At 38.0% G+C, this 26,769-nt stretch overlaps 1 protein-coding gene across 7 annotated transcripts in view; it reads left to right on the forward strand.

Moving 5' to 3' along the window:
• Positions 1-26,769, forward strand: part of ATRX (ATRX chromatin remodeler) — a 237,956-nt gene that overhangs the window by 172,260 nt on the left and 38,927 nt on the right. For all 7 annotated transcript variants that reach the window (XM_081222784.1, XM_081222780.1, XM_081222782.1 and 4 more), the window contains 2 exons: positions 15,743-15,920; positions 17,778-17,972. In XM_081222784.1, coding sequence (XP_081078910.1) covers positions 15,743-15,920; positions 17,778-17,972 — 373 coding nt within the window. The remainder of the gene's footprint in view (positions 1-15,742; positions 15,921-17,777; positions 17,973-26,769) is intronic.

Below are 26,769 nucleotides of genomic sequence, written 5' to 3' on the forward strand. Positions count from 1 at the left end.
ATACTTTAAACAACTGCAGGTAGAGGTTGTGTTATATAGGTGATGTTGATGTTGCTTTTAACTATCAGCAATTACATACTTGAACTGCATTTGGAAGAGAAAAATTTATGTGTAGACATACATATAAACATTTGCACACACACATACACGTTGAAAGCATTGTCTTTAAGAAAGTGATGAAGAGATGGGATTAGTTTAATGAAAAGATGGCTAAGATATGACTTAATAAATTTTCTAAAGTATGAAAGGTATTATATTTTGTGTGTAACATGTGTTTTAATTCTAACAGAGTCCTGAACTACACCTAGGGTTAAAACTAGGGAAATTCCAGTTAGACCATAGGAGGAGTATATTCTTATTAGGTATTTAAAATCTGTAGAGTCTGCGAGCGCTTACATAGGGATTGTTTGAGTGCAGTAAAATTACTTTTAAAATGATTATATAACTTTTTAAAGAATAAGTACATTTTTATATTTTGTTTGCCATGTTTTAAACAGTTAGTATTTGTGCGTGAGTGTGAAGAAGTAATTTTATTGAGTTATCCTAGCCTAATTTGTCAAAGTTAATCTAAACGTTTGACTTGCTCAGTTTCCCAAATTTGTAAATATCGTAATAACATATGATTTGTCCCATAATAGTCATATTTGATAACTAGTAGGGAACAACATTGAAATGTGGATGTTGAGCTGTCAGCTTGGCTTTTTCGCTAACAAATTAAGCCTCCTAAACATATGCCAGAAAGTGTCTCTGATTCAGATTCATCATGTATATATATATATACACACACACACATCACACACACACACACACACACACACACACACACAATCCATGGATTTGAGGGGTTACTCTTGAGTAGCTAAATCTGTAAACTTGTCTGGATTAAATTCACAAATGTGAGAGATTATGTCAGTTTTTCTACCTATCTTCTGTTTTCTCATGACACAGTAATGTTCCGAAATAGAATATAAATATAATTTTGTTTATTGTTAACCAGTTAGAAAGACACATTAAAATAAGTTTTAAGATAGTGACCTAATGTTGTCTTATGTGGTGAGGAAGCAGTTTTAACAGTCTCAGGGCCCTTTTTTTTTTTTACTTTATCTTATTTATATTTATTTATTTGTTTATTTATTTTATTTAGAGTCAAAAGAACTTACAAAGACAGTATAGAGAGGTACTGTGACCTTTTCACCTAATTTCTCCTAATGGTTACATCTTACCTATGATAAAAAAAGCAAGAAATTGGCACTGTTTCAATGTGTGTGTATATCTATGTTTTTTTTAATCACATATGTAGAGATTCCTGTAAGCATGACTGCAGTCAAGGTACAGAAATATTCTATCACCACAGAGATTCCTCTCTTTCTGCCCTTTTATAGTCATACCCATCCTGACTACCAACGTTGCCACAATCCCTAACTCCTGGCAATAACTAATTTGTTCTCCATCTTTATAATTTTGTCATATCAAGACTGTTATATAAATAATATCATAGCATATGTGACCATTTGAGATTGGCCTTTTTCACTCAGCATAATGCCCTTTAGTTTCGTTCAAGTTGTTGTGTGTATCAATAGTTCATTCCTTTTTACTACATAGTCGTATTCAATGGATTGGATGTACCAGCTTGTATAATACAAACTGAATGTCTACTGCAGGGCATTTTGTTCATTTCCAGGTTTGGCTATTACAAATAAAGCTGCTATGAACATTGTGTACAGGTTTTGTGTGGACCTAAGTTTTCATTTCTCTAGGATAAATGCCCAGGAGTGCGATTTCTAGTTTACATGGTAAGTGATTATTTCATTTTTTAAGAAACTACCAAACTGTTTTACAGAGTGGCTGCACCGTTTTACCTTCTCTTCAGTAAAGTGTGAGAGATCAAGTTTCTCTGCATCCTCACCAACATTTGATTTTATCACTGTTTTTTATCTTGGCTGTTTTCATAGGTGTGTAGTGGTATCTCGTGGTCTTAATTTGCATTTCCCTGATGGCTGGTTATTTTGAACATTTTTTTCATGTGTTTATTTATCATCTGTATATGCTCTTTGGTGAAATGTTTCTTCACGTCTTTTGCCCATTTTCTAACTGGATTGTTTGCTTTTTTATTGTTGAATGTTGAAAATCCTTTATATAATTTAGGTATGAGTAATTTGTCATATGTGGTTTGCAAATATTTTCTCCCAGTCTATGGGTTGTCTTTTCATTTCCTTCACGAGGTCTTTCACAGAGCAAAACTTTTTAATTTTCGTGAAGTCTAGTTTGTCAGTTTTTGTTTGAGTCATGCTTTTGTTGTCAAGTCTAAGAATTGTTCCCTAAGCCCTAGGTCCTGAAGATTTTCTCCTGTGTTATTTTCTAAAAGGTTTATGGCTTTACATTTTATATTTAAGTATAAGGTGCATTTTAAATTAATTTTTGTATAAGATGTGAGATTTAGGTTGAGTTCACTTTTCTTTTTCTTTTTTTTTTGCCTGTGGATGTTCAATTGCTCCAGCACCATTTGTTGAAAAAGCCATCCTTTCTCTACCAAATTGCTTTTGCATTTTTGTGAAAAATCATTTGGCTATACTTCTGTGGGACTATTTTTTGGTTCTAGTCCATTGATCCATATATCTGTCCTTCTGCCATTACCACATAGTCTTAATTATTGTAGCTATGTAATAGGCCTTAATATCAAGTCAATATCTCCCACTTTATTCTACTTTTTCCAAGTTCTTTTAGCTAGTTTAATATCTTTGCCTTTATATATAAATTTTAGAATCCTCTTGTCTAATCTATAAAAATCTTGCAAGAATTATTAGAAATTGCATTACACCTGTCATCAATTTGGGGAGAATTGATATCTTTACTATATTGAGTCTCCCGTGAACATAGTATCTCTGTTTATGTAGATCTTTGATGTTTTTAATCACTGTGTTGTAATTTTCAGCATATAAGTCCTGTATATGTTTTGTTAGATTTACACCTAAGTATTTCATTTTTGGGGAATTGTAAGTGATACTGTATTTTTAATTTTACTTTTCACATGTTCGTTGGTAGTATGTAGAAATGCAGTTGATTTTTGTGTTGATGTTTTACCTGTGATCTTGCTGAACTCACTTATTTGTTCTAGGAGTTTTTTTTATAGATTCCTTGAGATTTTCTACTAGACCATTATGTCATCTGCAAGTAAGGATAGTTTTATTTCTTCCTTTCCGATCTGAATGTAGTTTGTTTCCTTTTCTTGCTTTGTTGCACTGACTAGAACTTCAGTAACATGTTGAATAGTGTTGATGAGAGTGGACATCCTTGCCTTCTTGATCTTAAGAGAAGAGCATTCAGTGTTGATAACTGTGATACAGCTGTAGATTTTTTGTAGATACTCTTTATTAAGTTGAAGTTCCTTGCTATTCATCTCTATTCCTAGTTTGCTAAGAGTTTTTACTATGAATGGATGTATAATTTTGTCACATGCTTTTTCTTTCTCATTTAATATGATAAATATATTTTTTTCTTTAGCCTGTTAACATGGTATATTACATAGCTTGATTTTCAAGCTGAACAGCCTTGCATCCCTGGAATAAAACCCATTTGATCATGATGTATAATTCTTATTACATAGCGCTGTCTTCTATTTGCTAATATTTTGTTGGGGAATATTTATGAGATATTGGTCTGTATCCGGTTGTTTTTATACTGTCTGTCTAATTTTGGTATCAGGATGTTATTGGCCTCATAAAATGTGTTGAGAAGTGTTCCCCCTTCTGTTTTCTGAAAGAGATGTGTAGAATTTGTGTTAATTAATCTTAAATTTTTGGTAGAATTTACCAGTGAAACTTTCAGGCCTTGGAAATTTCTTTTTTGTGAGTTTTTAAATCGTTAATTCAATTTCCTTAATTGTTATAGGACTATTCAAATTATCTATTTCATATTAAATGAGTTGTGGTAGTTTGTGCTTTCTGAGGAATTGGTTCAATTCGAATTTATATATAGAACTGTTCATAGCATTCCCTTATTATCCTTTTGATGTCTTTAGGATCTATAGTGATAGCTTCTGTTTCATTCATGGTATTGGTAATTGTGTATTCTCTTGTTTTTGTCAGTCTTGGTAGAGGTTTGTCAGTTTTATGGATCTTTTCAAAGAACCAGCTTTTTATTTAATTGAGTTTCTCTATTTTTTCTTTCTGTTTTCAGTTTCATCTTGTTTTGACTTAGTTTGCTCATCGTTTTCTACTTCCTTGAGGTGGAACCTTAAATTACTCATTTAAGACTTTTCCTCTTTTCTAATATAAGCATTTAGTGCTGTAAATTTCCCTTTCAGCACTGCTTTAGCTGTCATACAAATTTTGATGTGTTTTACTTTCATTTCCATTTCCATTCAGTTCAGTGTATTTTTTCTTTTGAGACTTCCATTCTGAGTCATAGCTAGAAGTATGCTGTTTAATTTCCAAGCATTTGGAGCTTTCTATTATTTTTCTGTTATTGATTTCTAGTTTGATTCAGTTCTGTTCAGAGAATATACTCTGTATGATTTCAGTTTTTAACTTTGTTGTTTTTTGTTTAATGGATCAAGATATAGAACATCTTGGTATATCATACATGGGCCCTTGAAAAGAATGTATTTTTTTGCAATTGTTGACCAGAGTTTCCTATAAATGTTGATCAGATCCTGTTATTTAATGGGGTTGTTGTATTCTTCTTTATGTCTAGTTGGTTATTGATTTTTGAGAGAGGAGGTTTGAAAACTCCAACTATAATTGTGGATTTGTCTGTTTCTCAAGGTTTTTACTTCTCATATTTTCAGCTCTGTTGTTTACTGTATACACATTTATGTCCCTCACTATTACTTGTAATTTTCTTTGGTCTGAAACATACTTTATTTCATGCTAATGTAGCCACTCCTGCTTTATTTTGATTGATGTTTACTTGTTATATCTTTTTTCATCCTTTTACTTTCAACCTACCTATTTTGTTATATTTGAAGTGAGTTTCTTGTAGACAGCATATGGTTGCATTATTTTTTTTACCCGTTCTGTTAATCTCTTTCTTTTAAATGGTGCATATAGACCATTTACACTTTTTTTTACTGAGGTATAATTGGCATATAACATTATAGTAGTTTCAGGTGTACAACCATGTACATTTAATACAGAGCTTGAGGCTGCCATTTTAGTTTTTGTTCAGTTTGTTCTCTTTCATTCTGTTTTCTTTTGCTTCTGATTTCTTTTCCTACCCTTCCTGTGGGTTACTTTTACAATTTTTGGAATTCCATTTTGATTCCTCTATAATGTTTTTTAGTGTATCTTTGTATAACTTTTATAATGGTCGCTCTAAGTATTATACGTACATAACTGATCATAGTCCACTGGTGTCATCATTTTACCATTTTGATTGAAGTGTAGAAACCTTTGCTCCTTTTTGTCCCTTTCTCTCCCCCATTTATAATTATCTTAAATGTTTTCTTCACATAAATAGATTACCACACTAGGAACCACAATAATTTTTTCTTCAACCATCAAACATAATTTAGAAAACTTAAGAGAAGGAAAGTCTATTTTATTCACTCATAATTTTTGTTCTTTTCATTTTTGTTTCCTCCTTCCTAATGTTTCATATTTCTTTTATAATTTCCTTTTTTTTTTAAAGAAGAGAACTTCCTTTAGACATTCTTTTAGGGCAGATCTACTGGCAACAAATTTTCTGAGTACCGTCATTTGAGAATTTATTGATTTTTCCCATCATTTTTGAAGAATATCTTAACTGTGTATAGAATTCTGAGTTGGCAGTTCTCTTCTTTTAGCACTTGAAAAATGTTGTGCCACTTCCTCCTAGCCTCCATGATTTCTTAAAATTGGCTATTTTTACAAGTTTGGCTTTTTTAGGTTCTACATGTAAGTGATACCATAAAATCCTTGTCTTTGTCTCACTTATCTCACTTAGCATAATGTACTCAGGATTTATCTGTTGTCACATATGGCAAGATATCCTTCTTGGCTGAATAATATTCCATTGTGTATATATCCCACATCTTTTTTATTCATTCATCCACTGATGGGCACTTAGGTTGTTTCGATATCTTGGCTGTTGTGAATAATGCTGCAGTAAACATGACTGTGCAGATATTTCTTTGACATCCTGTGTTAATTTCTTTTGCATATATACCCAGAAGTGGAATTGCTGGATAATGTGGTAGTTCTATTTTTAATTTTTTGAGGCACCTCCATGTTGTTTTCCATAGTGGCTGAACCAGTTAGTGATACAGAGAATATTTGATTATAATCATCAAACTTGCTAAGAGGCTAGAACTTAATTATTCCAACCACTAAAAAGAAATAATTCTGTAACCTCGGAATCTAGTTGTCACTACAATGGCAATCATATTACAATATATAAATGTGTCAAATTAACATGTTGTATACCTTAATTTTACACAAAGTTATTATGTCAGATATATTTTAATTTTTTAAAAACCTGCTATTTTTCAAATTGGCTTTTTCTCCTGTCATTAAGGTCTTGTTTCTCTCTCACTTCTTTCAAGAGTTTTTCTTTATCTTAGTTTTTAGAAGTTTGACTACAGTGTGTCCTGGCATGGATTTCTCTGGTTTTATGCTGTTTGTGTTTCATTCAGCTTCTTTAATTTCTAGGTTTGTGTTTCTTGGTAAAGTTTGGTAATTTTCAGCTGTTATTTCTTTGAACACCTTTATAGCCTGTTCTTTTTTTCTCTTCTCCTTTTAGGACTCTGATGACAAGATCTTTATTATAGTCCTATAGGTCCCAGAGTCTCTGTTATTTCTTCTTTTTTTTTATTTCTGTTATTCAGATTGGGTCATTTCTGTTCTTCTGTTTTCAAAGTTCATTGAATCTTCTCTACATTCTACTGTAGAGCCTATCGAGTTTTTTGTTACTGTACTTTTCAGTTCTAAAATTTCCATTTTGTTCTTCTGTATGGGTTGTGTTATAACTCCTGATGCTTCACTAGACCTCCTTTGATACTAACCCAGTAGTGAGGGAGAGGGTTTTTCTTATAAGCACTGGGTGGGAGTGGATATCCTGGTTCCCTATATGGTCTTCTCTGACACTGCTGGGCTGATGGGAGGACTTTGTTAACTCAAACTTATCTGACAGCGCTGTCTGGCAATATGCCTTGTTACAACTACATGAGGGTAGAAGTTTGGGCTTCCCACTCAGCCTTTAGTGACAGGGGTGGAGGTACACTGCATTTTTCTGTACCATTTGACTGGAGTCAAACGGTTGTTGTTTTAAAGCTGTCTTACTAGTCTGCCCCTTGTTTGGTCCTTTTGCTAGAGAGAGAAGACTTTTCTTGGAGATTTATTTTGACAGCACCCACTGATATTTCCAGATTGCTGGGCTCTTCAACACTCAGTCTGGGATATATGAGGCAAAAAGAAAGCCTATGGAACTCACTGCCATGTTCTGTCTTAGGTCCGAAGCCAGTATGCTTCCTTCTCCTCACCTTTCAGAAAAATCTTATGTTCACTTTATATATAATATCCAGGCATTTTAGATGTACTTATGTCGAGGAATAGGGAACAGCATGTCTGTTCCATCCTTCCAGAATTGGAAGTCCAAAGATTACACTTTTAAAGAATTACATCTGTCTTAGAGTAAACATATACATGTGCTTGTGTTGTGTATGTATGTCTAGAAGTGGGATTGCTACGTAATAGGTATGTGCGTATTCAGCTTTAGCTTATACTGCCAAAACATTTTTCCAAAATGGTTGTACCAATTTGTACTCCAACTAGTAGAGTACCTGTTTCATTTGTTATCTGTCCTCATTATCACTTGATGATGTCTCTTTTTTTTTTTTTTGCGGTATGCAGGCCTCTCACTGTTGTGGTCTCTCCCATTGTGGAGCACAGGCTCCGGACGGGCGGGCTCAGCGGCCATGGCTCATGGGCCCAGCCACTCCGCGGCATGTGGGATCCTCCTGGACCGGGGCATGAACCCGTGTCCCCCGCATCAGCAGGCAGACTCCCAACCACTGCACCACGAGGGAAGTCCCTGATGTCTGTTTTTTGAAGCCATTGTCATAGATACGTAGCAGTAAGGCTTCATAGTCTTAATCTGTATTTTCCTGATAACTAATTCACAGTAGTTCATAGATATCAATGTTGAAGCTAAAACGTAAAGGTTTTAGAAGGCAACAGCATGGAGTATTTTCCTGATTTGTAGTGAGAACTTTTTTATAAACAGGGCACACAAACTGCTAACCATAAAAGGAAAGATTGATAAGGTGAGGCTCATTAAAATGAAGAACTTCTCTTCAGATTTTCGCACTAGGAACTCTGGTCTGCAGCACCCAGGGCAAGGCTTCTGCATGCCACAGTCTACAAGCAAGTGAAACTAGACGAAGCACAAAGGAAAAGAGAAAAAAGCTGTGTGGCTGACAGGGTCTTGGTGCTCTGGCTGGGTGTCAGGCCTGTGCCTCTAAGGTGAGAGAGCCAAGTTTAGGACATTGAACCACCAGAGACCTCCCAGCCCCACGTAATATGAATCAGTGAGAGCTCTCCCAGAGATGTCCATCTCAACTCTAAGACCCAGCTCCACTCAACGACCAGCCAGCTCCAGTGCTGGACACCCCATGCCAAATAACTAGCAAGACAGGAACACAACACCACACATTAGCTGAGAGGCTGCCTAAAATCATAATAAGGTCACAGACACCCAAAAACACACCACCGGACGTAGTCCTGCCCACCAGAAAGACAAGATCCAGCCTCATCCACCAGAACACAGGCACCAGTCCCCTCCACCAGGCAGCCTACATGAGCCACTGAACTAACCGTAGCCACTGGGGGCAGATGCCAAAAACAACAGGAACTATGAACATGCAGCCTTCAAAAAGGAGACCCCAAACACAGTAAGTTAAGCAAAATGAGATGACAGAGAAATATGCAGCAGGTGAAGGAGCAAGGTAAAAACCCACTAGCCCAAACAAATGAAGAGGAAATAGGCAGTCTACCTGAAAAATAATTCAGAGTAATGATAGTAAAGATGATCCAAAATCTTGGAAATAGAATGGAGAAAATACAAGAAACGTTTAACAAGGACCTAGAAGAACTAAAGAGCAAACGGACAATGATGAACAACACAATAAATAAAATTAAAAGTTCTCTAGAAGGAATCAATAGCAGAATAACTGAGGCAGAAGAACAGATAAGTGACCTGGAATTTAAAATAGTGGTAATAAGTACTGCAGAGCAGAATAAAGAAAAAAAGAATGGGGCTTTGCTTGGGTGCAGCGGTTAAGAATCCCCCTGCCAATGCAGGGGACATGAGTTCGAGCCCTGGTCAGGAAAGATCCCACAGGTCACGGAGTGACTAACTAAGCCCGTGTGCCACAACTACTGAGCCTGCGCTCTGGAGCCCGCAAGGCACAACTACTGAAGCCTGTGTGCCTAGAGCCCGTGCTCCACCACAAGAGAAGCCACCTCAATGAGAAGCCCGTGCACTGCAATGAAGACCCGATGCAGCCAAAAATAAATAAATTTAAAAAGCAAAAAAGAAAAAAGAATTAAAAGAATTGAGAACAGTCTCAGAGACCTCTGGGACAACATTAAATATACCAACATTCAAATTATAGGGGTCCCAGAAGAAGAAGAGAAAAAGAAAGGGACTGAGAAAATATTTGGAGAGATTATAGTTAAAAACTTCCCTAATATGGGAAAGGAAATAGTCAATCAAGTCCAGGAAGTGCAGGGAGTCCCATACAGGATAAATCCAAGGAGAAACACGCCAAGACACATGTTAGTCAAACTATCAAAAATTAAATACAAACAAAAAATATTAAAAGCAGCAAGGGAATAGCAACAAGCAACATAAATGGGAATGCCTGTAAGGTTAACAGCTGATCTTTCAGCAGAAACTCTGCAAGCCAGAAGGGAGTGGCAGGACATATTTAAAGTGATGAAAGGGAAAAACCTACAACCAGGATTACTCTACCCAGCAAGGATCTCATTCAGATTTGACAGAGAATGTAAAACCTTTACAGACAAGCAAAAGCTAAGAGAATTCAGCACCACCAAACCAGCTTTACAACATATGCTAAAGGAACTTCCCTAGGCAGGAAACGTAAGAGAAGGAAAAGACCTACAATAACAAACCGGAAACAATTAAGAAAGTGGTAATAGGAACATGCATATAGATAATTACCTTAAATGTAAATGGATTAAATGCTCCAACCAAAGGACGTAGACTGGCTGAATGGATAAAAAGCAAGACCCGTATATATGCTATCTACAGGAGGCCCACTTCACACCTAGGGACACATGCAGACTGAAAATGAGGGAATGGAAAAAGATATTCCATGCAAATGGAAATCACAGGAAAGCTGGTGTAACAATTCTCATATGAGACAAAATAGACTTTAAAATAAAGACTACTACAAGAGACAAAGAAGGACACTACATAATGATCAAGGGATCAGTCCAAGAATAAGATATAACAATTGTAAACATTTATGCACCCAATATAGGAGCACCTCAATACATAAGGCAAATGCTAACAGACATAAAAGGGGACATCAACAGTAACACAATCATAGTAGGGGACTTTAACACCCCACTTTCACCAATAGACAGATCATCCAAAATGAAAATCAGTAAGAAAACACAAGCTTTAAATGATACATTAAACAAGAGGGACTTAATTAATATTTATAGGATATTCCACCCAAAAACAACAGAATACACTTTCTCCTCAAGTGCGCATGGAACATTCTCCAGGATAGATCATATCTTGGGGCACAAATCTAGCCTTTGTAAATTTAACAAAATTGAAATCATATCAAGTATCTTTTCCAACCACCATGCTATGAGACTAGGTATCAATTGTAGGGAAAAAAGTGTAAAACATATAAACGCCAGGAGGCTAAACAGTGCACTACTAAATAACCAAGAGATCACTGAAAAAATCAAAGAGGAAATTAAAAAATACCTAGAAACAAATGACAATGAAAACAAAATGACCCAACACCTATGGGATGCAGCAAAAGCAGTTCTAAGAGGGATGTTTATAGCAATACAATCCTACCTCAAGAAACAAGAAACATCTCAAATAAATAACCTAATTTTGCACCTAAAGCAATTAGAGAAGGAAGAACAAGAAAAACCCAAAGTTAGCAGAAGGAAAGAAATCATAAAAATCAGATCAGAAATAAATGAAAAGAAATGAAGGAAACAACAGCAAAGATCAATAAAACTGAAAGTTAGTTGTTTGAGAAGGTAAACAAATTGACACACCATTAGCCAGACTCATCAAGAAAAAAAGGGAGAAGTCTCAAATCAACAGGATTAGAAGTGAAAAGGAGAAGTCACAATGGCACTGCAGAAATACAAAGGATCATGAGAGATTACTGCAAGCAACTATACACCAATAAAATGGACAACCTGGAACAAACAGACAAATTCTTAGGAAAGCACAACCTTCTGAGACTGAACCAGGAAGAAATAGGAAATATAAACAGACCAATCACAAGCACTGACATTGAGACTGTGATTAAAAATCTTGCAACAAACAAAAGCCCAGGACCAGGGCTTCCCAGGTGGTGCAGTGGGTGAGAGTCTGCCTGCCGATGCAGGGGATATGGGTTCGTGCCCCAGTCTCGAAGATGCCACGGAGCGGCTAGGCCCGTGGGCCATGGCCGCTGAGCCTGCGCATCTGGAGCCTGAGCTCCACAATGGGAGAGGCCACAACAGTGAGAGGCCCGCGTACCACAAAAAAAAAAAAAAAAAAAAAAAAGCCCAGGACCAGATGTCTTCACAGGCGAATTCTCTCAAACATTTAGAGGAGAGCTAACACCTATCCTTTTCAAACTCTTCCAACATATAGCAGAGGGGTCTTCCCTGGTGGCTCAGTGGTTGGGAGTCCGCCTGCTGATGTGGGGGACGTGGTTTTGTGCCCCAGTCCGGGAGGATCCCACATGCCGCAGAGCGGCTGGGCCCGTGAGCTGTGGCCACTGGGCCTGTGCGGCCGGAGCCTGTGCTCCGCAACGGGAGAGGCCACAGCAGTGAGAGTCCTGCGTACTGCAAAATATATATATATATATATATATAGCAGAGGGAGGAAGAGTCCCAAACTCATTCGAGGAGTCCACCATCACCCTGATACCAACACCAGACAAAGATGTCACAAAAAAATGAAACTACAGGCCAGTATCACTAATGAAAATAGATGCAAAATACCTCAACAAAATACTAGCAAACAGAATCCAACAGCACATTAAAAGGATCATACACCATGATCAAGTGGGGTTTATTCCAGGAATGCAAAGATTCTTCAGTATATGCAAATCAATCAACATGATACACCATATTAACAAGATGAAGGATAAAAACCATATGATCATCTCAATAGATGCAGAAAAAGCTTTCGACAAAATTCAAAACCTATTTATGATAAAAACTCTCCAGAAAGTAGGCATAGAGGGATCTTACCTCAACATAGTAAAGGCCATATATGACAGACCTAGAGCCAACATAGTTCTCAATGGGGAAAAACTGAAAGCATTTCCACTAAGATCAGGAACAGGACAAGGTTGCACACTTTCACTACTGTCATTCAGCATAGTTTTGGAAGCTTTACCCACAGCGATCAGAGAGGAAAAAAACATTAAAGGAATCCAAATCGGAAAAGAAGAAGTAAAGCTGTCACTGTTTGCAGATGACATGATAGTATACATAGAGAATCCTAAAGATGCTACCAGAAAACTACTAGAGCTAAACAATAATTTGGTAAAGTAGCAGAATACAAAAATAATGCACAGAAATCTCTGGCATTCCTATACACTAATGATGAAAAATCTGAAAGTGAAATTAAGAAAACACTCCCATTTACCATTGCAACAAAAAGAATAAAATACCGAGCAATAAATCTACCTAAGGAGAAAAAAGACCTGTAGCAGGAAACTATAAGACACTGATGAAAGAAATTAAAGGCAATACAAACAGATGGAGAGATATACCACGTTCTTGGATTGGAAGAATCAACAATGTGAAAATGACTATATAATCCAAAGCAATCTACAGATTCAGTGCAATCCCTATCAGACTACCAATGGCATTTTTCACAGAACTACAACAAAAAATTTCACCATTTTTATGGAAACACAAGAGACACCGAATAGCCAAAACAATCTTGAGAAAGAAAAATGGAGCTGGAGGAATCAGGCTCCCTGACTTCAGACTATACTATAAAGCTACAGTAATCACATCAGTATGGTACTGGCACAAAAACAGAAATATAGATCAGTGGAACAGGATAGAAAACCCAGAGGTAAACCCACGCACATATGGTCACCTTATCTTTGATAAAGGAGACCAGAATATACAATGGAGAAAAGACAGCCTCTTCAGTAAGTGGTTTTGGGAAAACTGGACAGCTACATGTAAAAGAATGAAATTAGAACACTTCCTATCTCCATACACAAAAATTAAACTCACCGTGGATTAAAGAGCTAAATGTAAGGCCAGACACTCTAAAACTCTTAGGGGAAAACATAGGCAGAACACTGTATGACATAAATCACAGCAAGATCCTTTTTGACCCACCTCCTAGAGACATGGAAATAAAAATGAAAATAAACAAATGGGACCTAATGAAATTTAAAATCTTTGCACAGCAAAGGAAACCATAAACAAGACCAAAAGTCAACCCTCAGAATGGGAGAAAATATTTGCAAATGAAGCAACTGACAAAGGACTAATCTCCAAAATTTATAAGCAGCTTATGCAGCTCAATATCAAAAAAACAAACAGCCCAATCCAAAAATGGGCAGAAGGCCTAAATAGCTATTTCTCCAAAGAAGATATACAGATTGCCAAGAAACACATGAAAGGATGTTCAACGTCACTGATCATTAGAGAAATGCAAGTCAAAACTACAATGAGGGGCTTCCCTGGTGGCGCAGTGGTTGAGAGTCCGCCTGCCGATGCAGGGGACACGGGTTCGTGCCCCTGTCCCGGAGGATCCCACATGCCGCGGAGCGGCTGGGCCCGCGAGCCATGGCCGCGGAGCCTGTGTGTCCGGAGTCTGTGCTCCGCAACGGGAGAGGCCACAGCAGTGAGAGGCCCGCGTACAGCAAAAAAAAAAAAAAAAATTAAAACTACAATGAGGTATCACCTCACACCAGTCAGAATGGCCATCATCAAAAAATCTACAAACAGTAAGTGCTGAAGAGGGTGTGGAGAAAAGGGAACCCTCTTGCACTGTTGGTGGGAATGTAAATTGATACAGCTACTATGGAGAACAGTATGGAGGTTCCTTAAGAAACTAAACTTAGAACTACTGTATGTCTCAACAATCCCATTACTGGGCATATACCGTGAGAAAACCATAATTCAAAAAGAGTCATGTACCACAATGTTCATTGCAGCGCTGTTTACAGTAGCCAGGACATGGAAGCAACGTAAGTGCCCAGTGACAAATGAATGGATAAAGAAGATGTGGCACATACACACAATGGAATATTAGCAGCCAAAAAATGAAACGAAATTGAGTTATTTATAATGAGGTGGATTGATCTAGAATCTGTCATACAGAGTGAAGTAAGTCAGAAAGAGAAAAACAAATACCGTATGCTAAGACATGTATATGGAATCTGGAAAACAGTATTGATGAACTTAGTGACAGGGCAGGAATAAAGACGCAGATGTAGAGAATGGACTTGAGGACACGGGGAGGGGGAAGAGTAATCTGAGACGAAGTGAGCAAGTGGCATTGACATATATACAGTACCAAATATAGAGGGCTTCCCTGGTGGCGCAGTGGTTGAGTCCGCCTGCCGATGCAGGGGACACAGGTTCGTGCCCTGGTCTGGGAGGATCCCACATGCCGTGGAGTGGCTGGGCCCATGAGCCATGGCTGCTGAGCCTATGCGTCCAGAGCCCGTGGTCCACAACAGGAGAGGCCACAACAGTGAGAGGCCTGCGTACCACAAAAAAAAAAAAAAAAGCTAGTTGGAAACAGCTGCATAGCACAGTGAGATCAGCCCAGTGCTTTGTGACCCCCTAGAGGAGTGGGATAGGGAGGGTGGGAGGGAGTCGCAAGAGGGAGGGGATGTGGAGATATATGTGTACATTTAGCTGATTCAGTTTGTTATACAGCAGCAACTAACACAACCTTGTAAAGCAATTATATTCCAATAAAGATGTTAAAAAAACAAGAAATATAAATTCTTGTGTTCCAGTGTAGCAGGTAATCTATCAGGTTTTTTAAAATTTTCTTGAATACCTTCTTCCTGGAGTCCTGTCTACTTGATCCTATTTTTCTTACCTCAGTACCTAGCATCTATCTAACTTCTCTTCTTACATTTATTACATTATATTGTAATTGCATATCAGTCACCGCTACTAGTCAGCTCCTTGGGCAGTGCCCTTCATTTTGATGTAATTAGTGCTCATAACAGTACTGAACACAATATATTTTTTGAGTTGTACATAAATTTTCTACATTTACTGAGAAATCTATAAATACCTTGAATACATTTTAAACATGTGTTTTCCATATTTATCTTTATTCCTAAATCAGACTATTTCATTTTACTGCAGTAAGATTCTTCTTGTGCATGTAAATCATCAACCTGACTCCTTAGACATGTCTTTTTTTCAGTGAGTGAGTAATGAATTCTCTGAACACTTGATTGATCATAAAACTGCCTTAGAATAAAGAAGTCATATCATAAATAAGATATATGTGTAGCACTCATTACTAAACATTTATTTTGTATTTTCATTTTCAGAGGGCGCTTGTTTATCATTTCAACCAAAGCAGGATCTCTTGGAATTAATCTGGTAGCTGCTAATCGAGTGATTATATTTGATGCTTCTTGGAATCCATCTTATGACATCCAGAGTATATTCAGAGTTTATCGCTTTGGACAAACTAAACCTGTGTATGTATATAGGTTCTTAGCTCAGGTAGGTTTATCATTTACATTCTCTTTTTAATATAGAAAGATTGGGTTAAACTGATCATATTTTTGGAATTCAGGGCATATCTGCATTATAGAGAGGCAAACAAAGTTGAAAACATCATTCCTATTCATAAAGCAGCATAAGTCAATTTTGGCCCCTCATGATTTTCTGTTTTGTAGTTTGTCCAGGTCTCTAATGTCAACTTTCTCAGATTGAGATGGATTTGCCTGTGTATACAGATTTAGCATTTTCTTGCTAGTTCAAGAAAGTTAAACATTTATAATTCTCTTACTTAGCATAAGTAGAAAAGCCAATAACTAAATCTAATTTGCTTATAGATGTGAAGGTCAAATGATCATTGTTTTCACTGGTCACCAGATGTTCTCTTAGTTTTAAGAGTGTGGGTAAATAGTAAGAAACAGGTAATGTATTATGATAACAAAGAATCATTACAAAGAATATTTAATATTTCCAGTCAAGAATATTCAAGTAATTTCCTTTACATATAAACTCAGGTGTTAAAAAACAGAAGCTGAAATTTAAGGAAAATAAATGAAATCAAAGAAATAGATGCAGTTGAATATAATACAGGTTCATAGAATCAAGTTACCCTTTTTTAAAATTTTATTTATTGATTGATTGATTTTTGGCTGCATTGGGTCTTCACTGCAGTGCACGGGCTTTTTATTGCTGTAGCTCCTCTTGTTGTGGAGCCTGGGCTCTAGGTGCCTGGGCTTCAGTAGTTGCAGCACATGGGCTCAGTAGTTGTGGCTCATGGGCTGTAGAGCGCAGGCTCAGTATTTGTGGTGCACAGGCTTAGTTGCTCCGCAGCATGTGGGATCTTCCCGGATCAGGGCTCTAACCCATGTCCCCTGCATTGGCAGGCAGATTCTTAACCACTGCGCCACGAGGGAAGTCGCTCAAGTTGCCCTTTTTTGTGTGTGTTTGCAATACTTGGGCCTCTCACTGTTGTGGCCTCTCCCGTTGTGGAGCACAGGCTCCGGATGCACAGGCTCAATGGCCATGGCTCACGGGCCTAGCCGCTCCACGGCATGTGGGATCTTCCCGGACCGGGGCATGAACCCGTGTCCCCTGCATCGGCAGGCAGACTCCCAACCACTGCGCCACCAGGGAAGCCCAGGTTGCCCTTTTAACTGGTACATCTTCTTTGGGAGCAGATGCTACCCTCTCTACCTGCCTCCAAATCTGGGCTTCTCAACCAGAGATTGGGTTTTATTGGTAGATCCTTGCTCGTACATAAAACTACATAATATAGTTGGAAAACTACACTGTAAACTCTTTCCTGTTATTTAGATTAAGAGCTCCTATACATTCTAGTTCAGAATGCCATATAGAATATATAATAGATTGGTATTTTAGTTATTAATTTTTGTCCTGAAGTTATGGAAAGTAAGACTTAAATTACATAAAGACAGTTTATAGTGATTGTTGAGAGCTTATTGTATTCCATTGGAAAGGAATTAAACTGTTCTCTTGCATTCTTACATCAGTAACCTAAAATCTTATTTCATGTACTCTTTAATTCTGTTTACCTTGGTATCTGACTGCTCTCCTGCTTCCACCAAGTACAGAATTATTTAAAGCAACAAATGAATGCATATTGGTGAAAAAATTTAGAATGATTATCAGTAATATAGTTTTCTTTTTTGCCATTGTAAACTACTTTGAACATAAAAATCTCTCATGAATTAAACAGCATTCTACATAAAATTTGCTTCATGGCAGTATATTACTACGAAGTTCTGCTGTTTTGTAGTAACCAATAACCTATATTTCTTCATGATTAAGTTTCATTTTTACAAAATTTATTTACTTGTGTATTCATTATTTTTTACAAAGGGAACCATGGAAGATAAGATTTATGATCGGCAAGTAACTAAGCAGTCACTGTCTTTTCGAGTTGTTGATCAACAGCAAGTTGAACGTCATTTTACCATGAATGAGCTTACTGAACTTTATACCTTTGAGCCAGACTTGTTAGATGACCCTAATTCAGAAAAGAAGAAGAAAAGGGATACTCCCATGCTGCCAAAGGTAAACATCTTTAAATTGTTAGCTTAAAAAAAGAAACTAACATGGACCAAGGAAATTTTATTCCTACTATGAAAGTTATTCATCAGACTAAGGCTATATTTCAGAATTTTTCAAAGAGAATAAAACTGTATTTAAATGAGAGGTCAATTCTCCACATAACACCACAAAAGATAGTGTAATCTGAAACACATATTTTATGCCAAATAAAAAATTCAGCCCTGCAGAAAAGGGTTTCTGAGTAGAAACCTTAAAGGAAATAGTATGGTTCTCTTTTAATAATCTCCAGTAGAGGGCATACATAATTTTAATATTTATATATGAGATTTAATTGTCTCTTTCTTAACATTTTTTGTTGTCATATAGTAATTAAGAATCAGCAAATAAAAGTGTCTCCTAGTTGATATTTTTCACTGTCATAAAGTAAGTAGGACTTTCACATTTCCAAGTGTGAAAGTCCTCTCATTTTATAGATGGGGAAACTTAGGGTCAGAGGCATTGGATGACTTGCCCAGTTTTTACCTAATAAGTGGCAGAGACAGGAATAGTATCTACATCTGTCTTCTGGTCCATTGTTCTTGGATAAGAAAACAGTATTTAATATTAATATAGAAACTTAATATAGTAGATATGTTTTCACCCTACTGAACATATGAGAAAACTGTATGTTCTCTGATCTAAATAAAGAGTTTATATATTTAAACCTATTCTAATTATCTAAAACATCATTTTGGGGGGGATTATTGGGGGAGGTGCTGTTCCTGTTGTCTTGGTTTCAAATTTAAGCACTTAATGTTCCATGTAGCTGTTAAGAGAATTGGGAAAGCAGCTACTGGGTTACAGTGTCACTTTACCAAACTTCAGTCATTTGTAAAGAAAATTCAACAGTATCTTAGTTCTTCATATGGTTGGAACTTTAATTAAAACAAAAGGTAATATAAATAAATATATTTCTAACATTAATATAAAACAGTAATTTCTCCAGTTATTTTTCAATGTATATAAGTCAATTAAAGTAACATGAATATTTAGCATTTGGGAAAATTTTTTAAATGTCCTTTGTCTATATAAGCAAATATTTTGTTTTTGTAATCAATGAACTTTTCTTCCATTTAAAGTTTACTGATAGACAGACTCTAGCAGGGCTCACAAGAAGGAGTACTTCCCAGTACTTCTGCCGCCAGTGTCCTTGTCCTCATGGTGAAACAGAGCCACCCTTCGCCTCTGCAGGAGACCCTCCAACACTAGCAGAAAATTCTCAGCCTCTTCATATTGCAAGAAATGAGAAAGCCTGCTGTAAGAAGAGACATGAGAAAGATGATCTTTCTCTCTATCATGTGAGGACACAGTGAGATGTCCTTCTGCAAACCAGGAGGAGAGCTCTCACCAGGAACCAACAGGGCTGCACCTTGGTCTTGGACTTCCCAGACTCCAAAACTGCTAGATTTCCGGGGAAGACGGCGGAAGAGTAAGACGCGGAGATCACCTTCCTCCCCACAGATACACCAGAAATACAGCTACACGGGGAACAACTCCTAGAGAACACCAACTGAACGCTGGCAGAAGACCTCAAACCTCCCAAAAGGCAAGAAACTCCCCACGTACCTGGGTAGGGCAAAGCGGACAGATTGCCACACAGAGGATAGGTGCCAACCGGCACTCACCAGCCCGAGAGGATTGTCTGCTTGCCCACCGGAGCGGGCGGCGCTGGGAGCTGAGGCTTGGGCTTCAGTCGGAGTGCAGGGAGAGGACTGGGGCTGGCGGCGTGAACACTGCCTGAAGGGGCTAATGCGCCACAGCTAGCCGGGAGGGAGTCCGGGAAAAAGTCTGGACCTGCTGAAGAAGCAAGAGACTTTTTCTTCCCTCTTTGTTTCCTGGTACGCAAGAGGAGGGGCTTAAGAGCGCTGCTTAAAGGAGCTCCAGAGATGGGCACGAGCCGCGGCTGAAAGTGCGGACCACAGAGACGGGCGTGGGATGGTGGGGCTGCTGCTGCCGCCGCGAGGCCTGTGAGTGAGCGCAGGTCACTGTCCACGCCCCCTTCTGGGGAGCCTGTGCAGCCTGTCACTTCGGGGGTCCCGGGACCCAGGAACGGCTTCCCTGGGAGAACGCACAGCACGCCTCGGGCTGGTGCAACATCACGCCGGCCTCTGCCGCTGCAGGCTCGCCCCGCACTCCGTGCCCCTCCTTCCGCTGCGGCCTGAGTGAGCCAGAGTCCCCGAAGCAGCTGCTCCTTTAACCCTGTCCTGTCTGAGCGAAGAACAGACACCCGCCGGCGAACTACATGCAGAGGCGGGGCCAAATCCAAAGCTGAGACCCGGGAGCTGTGAGAACAAAGAAGAGAAAGGGAAATCTCTCCCAGCAGCCTCAGAAGCAGCGGATTAAAGCTCCACAATCAACTTGATATACCCTGCATCTGTGGAATACATGAATAGACAACGAATCATCCCAAATTGAGGAGCCAGGAGTCAGTGCTGTGCCTCTGAGGTGGGAGAGCCAACTTCAGGACATTGGTCCACAAGAGACCTCCCAGCTCCACATAATATCAAACGGCGAAAATCTTCCAGAGATCTCCATCGCAACACCAGCACCCAGCTTCACTCAACGACCAGCAAGCTACAGTGCTGGACACCCTATGCCAAACAACTAGCAAGACAGGAACACAACACCACCCATTAGCAGAGAGGCTGCCTAAAATCATAAAAAGACTGCAGACACCCCAAAACACACCACCAGACGTGAACCTGCACACCAGAAAGACAAGATCCAGCCTCATCCACCAGAACACAGGCACTAGTCCCCTCCACCAGGAAGCCTACACAACCCACTGAACCAACCTTAGCCACTGGGGACAGACACCAAAACCAAGAGGAACTACGAACCTGCAGCCTGCAAAAAGGAGACCCCAAACACAGTAACATAAGCAAAATGAGAAGACAGAAAAACACACAGCAGGAGAAGGAGCAAGATAAAAACCCACCAGACCTTTTCCGACCACAATGCTATGAGACTAGATATCAATTACAGGAAAAGATCTGTAAAAAATATAAACACATGGAGGCTAAACAATACACTACTTATTAACAAAGTGATCACTGAAGAAATCAAAGAGGAAATTAAAATATACCTAGAAACAAATGACAATGGAGACACGATGACCCAAAACCTATGGGATGCAGCAAAAGGAGTTCTAAGAGAGAGAGAGAAGTTTATAGCAATACAATCCCACCTTAAGAAACAGGAAACATCTCGAATAAACAACCTAACCTTACACCTAAAGCAATTAGAGAAAGAACAACAAAAGCACCCCAAAGTTAGCAGAAGGAAAGAAATCATAAAAATCAGATCAGAAATAAATGAAAAAGAAATGAAGGAAACTATAGCAAAGATCAATAAAACTAAAAGATGGTTCTTTGAGAAGATAAACAAAATTGATAAAGCATTAGCCAGACTCATCAAGAAAAAAAGGGAGAAGGCTCAAATCAATAGAATTAGAAATGAAAAAGGAGAAGTAACAACTGACACTGCAGAAATACAAAAGATCATGAGAGATTACTACAAGAACTCTATGCCAATAAAATGGACAACCTGGAAGAAATGGACAAATTCTTAGAAATGCACAACCTGCCAATACTGAATCAGGAAGAAATAGAAAATATGAATAGACCAATCACAAGCACTGAAACTGAAACTGTGATAAAAAATCTTCCAACAAACAAAAGCCCAGGACCAGATGGCTTCACAGGCGAATTCTATCAAACATTTAGAGAAGAGCTAACACCTATCCTTCTCAAACTCTTCCAAAATATACCAGAGGGAGGAACACTCCCAAACTCATTCTACGAGGCCACCATCACCTTGATACCAAAACCAGGCAAGGATGTCACAAAGGAAGAAAACTACAGGCCGATATCACTGATGAACATAGATGCAAAAATCGTCAACAAAATACTAGCAAACCGAATCCAACAGCACATTAAAAGAATCGTGCACCATGATCAAGTGGGGTTTATTCCAGGAATGCAAGGATTCTTCAATATATGCAAATCAATCAACGTGATACACCACATTAACAAATTGAAGGTGAAAAACCATATGATCATCTCAATAGATGCAGAGAATGCTTTTGACAAAATTCAACACCCACTTATGATAAAAGCCCTGCAGGAAGTAGGCATAGAGTGAACTTTCTTCAACATAATAAAGGTCGTATATGACAAACCCACAGCCAACATCATCCTAAATGGTGAAAAACTGAAACCATTTCCACTATGATAAGGAACAAGACAATGTTGCCCACTCTCACCACTATTATTAAAAATAGTTTAGGAAGTTTTAGCCACAGCAGTCAGAGAACAAAAAGGAATGAAAGGAATCCAAATCGGAAAGGAAGAAATAAAGCTGTCACTATTTGCAGATTAGGTGATACTATACATACATAATCCTAAAGATGTTACCAGAAAACTACTAGAGCAAATCAATGAATTTGGTAAAGTAGCAGGATACAAAATTAATGCACAGAAATCTCTGGCATTCCTGTGCACTAATGATGAAAAATCTGAAAATGAAATTAAGAAAACATTCCCATTTACCAGTGCAACAAAAAGAGTAAAATATCTAGGAATAAACCTACCTAAGGAGAGAAAAGACCTATATGCAGAAAATTATAAGACACTGATGAAAGAAATTAAAGATGATACAAATAGATGGAGAGATATACCATGTTCTTGGATTGGAAGAATCAACATTGTGAAAATGACTCTACTACCCAAAGCAATCTACAGATTCAATGCAATCCCTATCCAACTACCACTGGCTTTTTTCACAGAACTAGAACAAAAAATTTCACAATTTGTATGGAAACACAAAAGACCCCAAATAGCCGAAGCAATTTTGAGAACGAAAAATGGAGCTGGAGGAATCATGCTCCCTGACTTCACACTATACTACAAAGCTACAGTAATCAAGACAGTATGGTACTGACACAAAAACAGAAAGATAGATCAATGGAACAGGATAGAAAGCCCAGAGATAAACCCATGCACATATGGTCACGTTATCTTTGACAAGTGAGGCAGGAATGTATAGTGGAGGAAGGACAGTCTCTTCAGTAAGTGGTGCTGGGAAAACTGGACAGGGACATGTAAAAGTATGAGATTAGATCATTCCCTAACACCATACACAAAAATAAGCTCAAAATGCATTAAAGACCTAAATGTAAGGCCAGACACTATCAAACTCTTAGAGGAAAACATAGGCAGAACACTCTATGACATAAATCACAGCAAGATCCTTTTTGACCCACCTCCTAGAGAAATGGAAATAAAGACAAAAATAAACACATGGGACCTAATGAAACTTAAAAGCTTTTGCACAGCAAAGGAAACCATAAACAAGACCAAAAGACAGCCCTCAGAATGGGACAAAATATTTGCAAATGAAGCAACTGACAAAGGATTAATCTCCAAAATTTACAAGCAGCTCATGCAGCTCAATAACAAAAAAAACAACCCAATCCAAAAATGGGCAGAAGACCTAAGTAGACATTTCTCCACAGAAGATATACAGACTGCCAACAAGCACATGAAAGGATGCTCCACATCTTTACTCATTAGAGAAATGCAAATCAAAACTACAATGACATATCATGTCACACCAGTCAGAATGGCCATCATCAAAAAATCTAGAAACAATAAATGCTGGAGAGGGTGTGGAAAAAAAGGAACACTCTTTCACTGCTGGTGGGAATGTGAATTGGTACAGCCACTATGGAGAACAGTATGGAGGTTCCTTAAAAAACTAAAAATAGAACTGCCATATGACCCAGCAATCCCACTACTGGGCATACACCCTGAGAAAACCATAATTCAAAAAGAGTCATGTACCAAAATGTTCATAGCAGGCCTATTTACAATAGCCCAGAGATGGAAACAACCTAAGTGTCCATCATCGGATGAATGGATAAAGAAGATGTGGCACATATGTACAATGGAATATTACTCAGCCATAAAAAGAAACGAAACTGAGCTATTTGTAATGAGGTGGATAGACCTAGAGTCTGTCATACAGAGTGAAGTTAAGTCAGAAAGAGAAAGACAAATACCGTATGCTAACACATATATATGGAATTTAAGAAAAAAAAATGTCAAGAACTTAGGTGTAAAACAGGAATAAAGACACAGACCTACTTGAGAATGGACTTGAGGATATGGGGAGGGGGAAGGGTAAGCTGTGACAAAGCGAGAGAAAGGCATGGACATGTATACAGTACCAAACGTAAGGTAGATAGATAGTGGGAAGCAGCTGCATAGCACAGGGAGGTCAGCTCGGTGCTTGGTGACTGCCTGGAGGGGTGGGATAGGGAGGGTGGGAGGGAGGGAGACGCAAGAGGGAAGGGATGTGGGAACAGATGTATATGTATGACTGATTCACTTTGTTATAAAGCAGAAACTAAAAAAAAAAAAAGAAAACACGAAAAGACAACCCACAGAATGGGAGAAAATATTTGCAAATGATGCGAACAACAAGGGATTAATCTCCAAAGATACAAAAAGTTCATGCACCTCAATATCAAAAAACAAACCATGCAATCAAAAAATGGGCGGAAGACCTTAATAGGCATTTCTCCAAAGAAGACATACAGATGGCCGGTAGGCACATGAAAACCTGCTCAACATCACTAATCATTAGAGAAATGCAAATCAAAACTTCAATGAAGTATCACCTCACACTGGTCAGAATGGCCATCATCAAAAGTCTACAAACAATAAATGCTGGAGAGGTTTTGGAGAAAAGGGACCCTCCTACACTGTTGGTTGGAATGTAAATTGGTACAACCTTTATGGAGAACCTTATAGAGGTTCCTTAAATAACTAAATATAGAAGTACCATATGATCCAGCAATCCCACTCCTGGGCATATACCCTGAAAAAACCATAATTCAAAAAGATACAAGCACCCCAACATTCACTGCAGCACTATTTACAATAGCCAAGACACGGAAACAAGCCCATCGGCAGAGAAAGGAATAAAGAAGATGTGGTACATATACACAATGGAATTTTACTCAGCCATAAAAAAAAGAATGAAATAATGCCATCTGCAGCAACATGGATGGACCTAGAGATTATCATACTAAGTGAAGTAAGTCAGACAGAGAAAAACAAATATCATATGATATCACTCATATGTGGAGTCTAATTTAAAAATGATACAGATGAGTTTATTTACAAAACAGAAACCAACTCACAGATTTTGAAATCAAACTTATGGTTACCAGAGGGGAAGCATGGGGGGGCGGGATAAATTAGGAGACAGGGATTAACATATACACAATACTACATATAAAATAGATAACTAACTAATAAGGACCTACTGTATAGCACAGGGAACTCTACTCAATATTCTGTAATAACCTATATGGGAAAAGAATCTGAAAAATAATGGATCTATGTAGGTATGATATATATATAACTGATTCACTTAGCTATACATCTGAAACTAACACAACATTGTCAGTCAACTATACTCCAATAAAAAATTTTTAAAAAAAGAAGTGGCACATATATACAATGGAATATTACTCAGCCATAAAAAGAAGCGAAATTGAGCTATTTGTAATGAGGTGGATGGACCTAGAGTCTGTCATACAGAGTGAAGTAAGTCAGAAAGAGAAAGACAAATACTGTATGCTGACACATATATATGGAATTTAAGGGAAAAAAATGTCATGAAGAACATAGGGGTAAGACAGGAATAAAGACACGGACCTACTAGAGAATGGACTTGAGGATATGGGGAGGGGGAAGGGTAAGCTGTGACAAAGCGAAAGAGAGGCATGGACATATATACACTACCAAACGTAAGGTAGATAGCTAGTGGGAAGCAGCCGCATAGCACAGGGAGATCAGCTCGGTTCTTTGTGACCGCCTGGAGGGGTGGGATAGGTAGGGTGGGAGGGGGACGCAAGAGGGAGGGGATATGGGAACATATGTATATGTATAACTGATTAATTTTGTTATAAAGCAGAAACTAACACACCATTGTTAAGCAATTATACTCCAATAAAGATGTACAAAAATTAAAAAAAACAAAGTTTACTGATAGAGCATTTAGGAAAGAGTTTTTGTGACAGTCTATCAAATCTCTTTGCTAATGGCTTAGGGCCACATGAAGGTTAAAATCTATCGTTTTTATAATACTTTTTAAAAAAGAGTCATTTCAGTTTCCATGTTATGAAATACTAAATTGATAGTGATTTGGCTTCCTTTCTTAATTATATTTTTATAGAATGTGAGTAGGGGTCCTGAATGGTCTTCAGAAAATTTTCTGTGCACAAACAGATTTGTTTGTCTATCTTTAAAAGCAGACAAACACAAATGGGCTCATACCGTACATACTCTTTTACAACTTGCTCTTTTCATCTAGACGTTTCTTGAACATCTTTCCATATTGGTACATATATCTCTAGTTTAAAAAAAACTGCATAGTGTACACTTGCCTTGTTTTATTTAACTCTTATATCCCTAACACCTTTCCTATCAGGTAGTTAATTTTGTTTGGCAAAGAGTATTCTTTAAAAACTTGTGCACATTTATAATTTTAAAGATAGTGAAGTTTCCTTTTTCGAATTGAGACTGATTTTATATTTAATTAGGCTCTTTTCTAAAATTAAACTTAACTTTAAACTTCAATTTTCATGAGAAGTAGCCCATGATTAGTAATATTTCTCATAGGAAGCTACCCATTCCAAGTTGAAAAGAGATAGTTGCTGGGCTTCCCTGGTGGCGCAGTGGTTGAGAGT

Source organism: Mesoplodon bidens (assembly GCF_964165515.1).
Source record: "Mesoplodon bidens genome assembly, chromosome: X".
In the NCBI taxonomy this organism is placed as follows: domain Eukaryota; kingdom Metazoa; phylum Chordata; class Mammalia; order Artiodactyla; family Ziphiidae; genus Mesoplodon; species Mesoplodon bidens.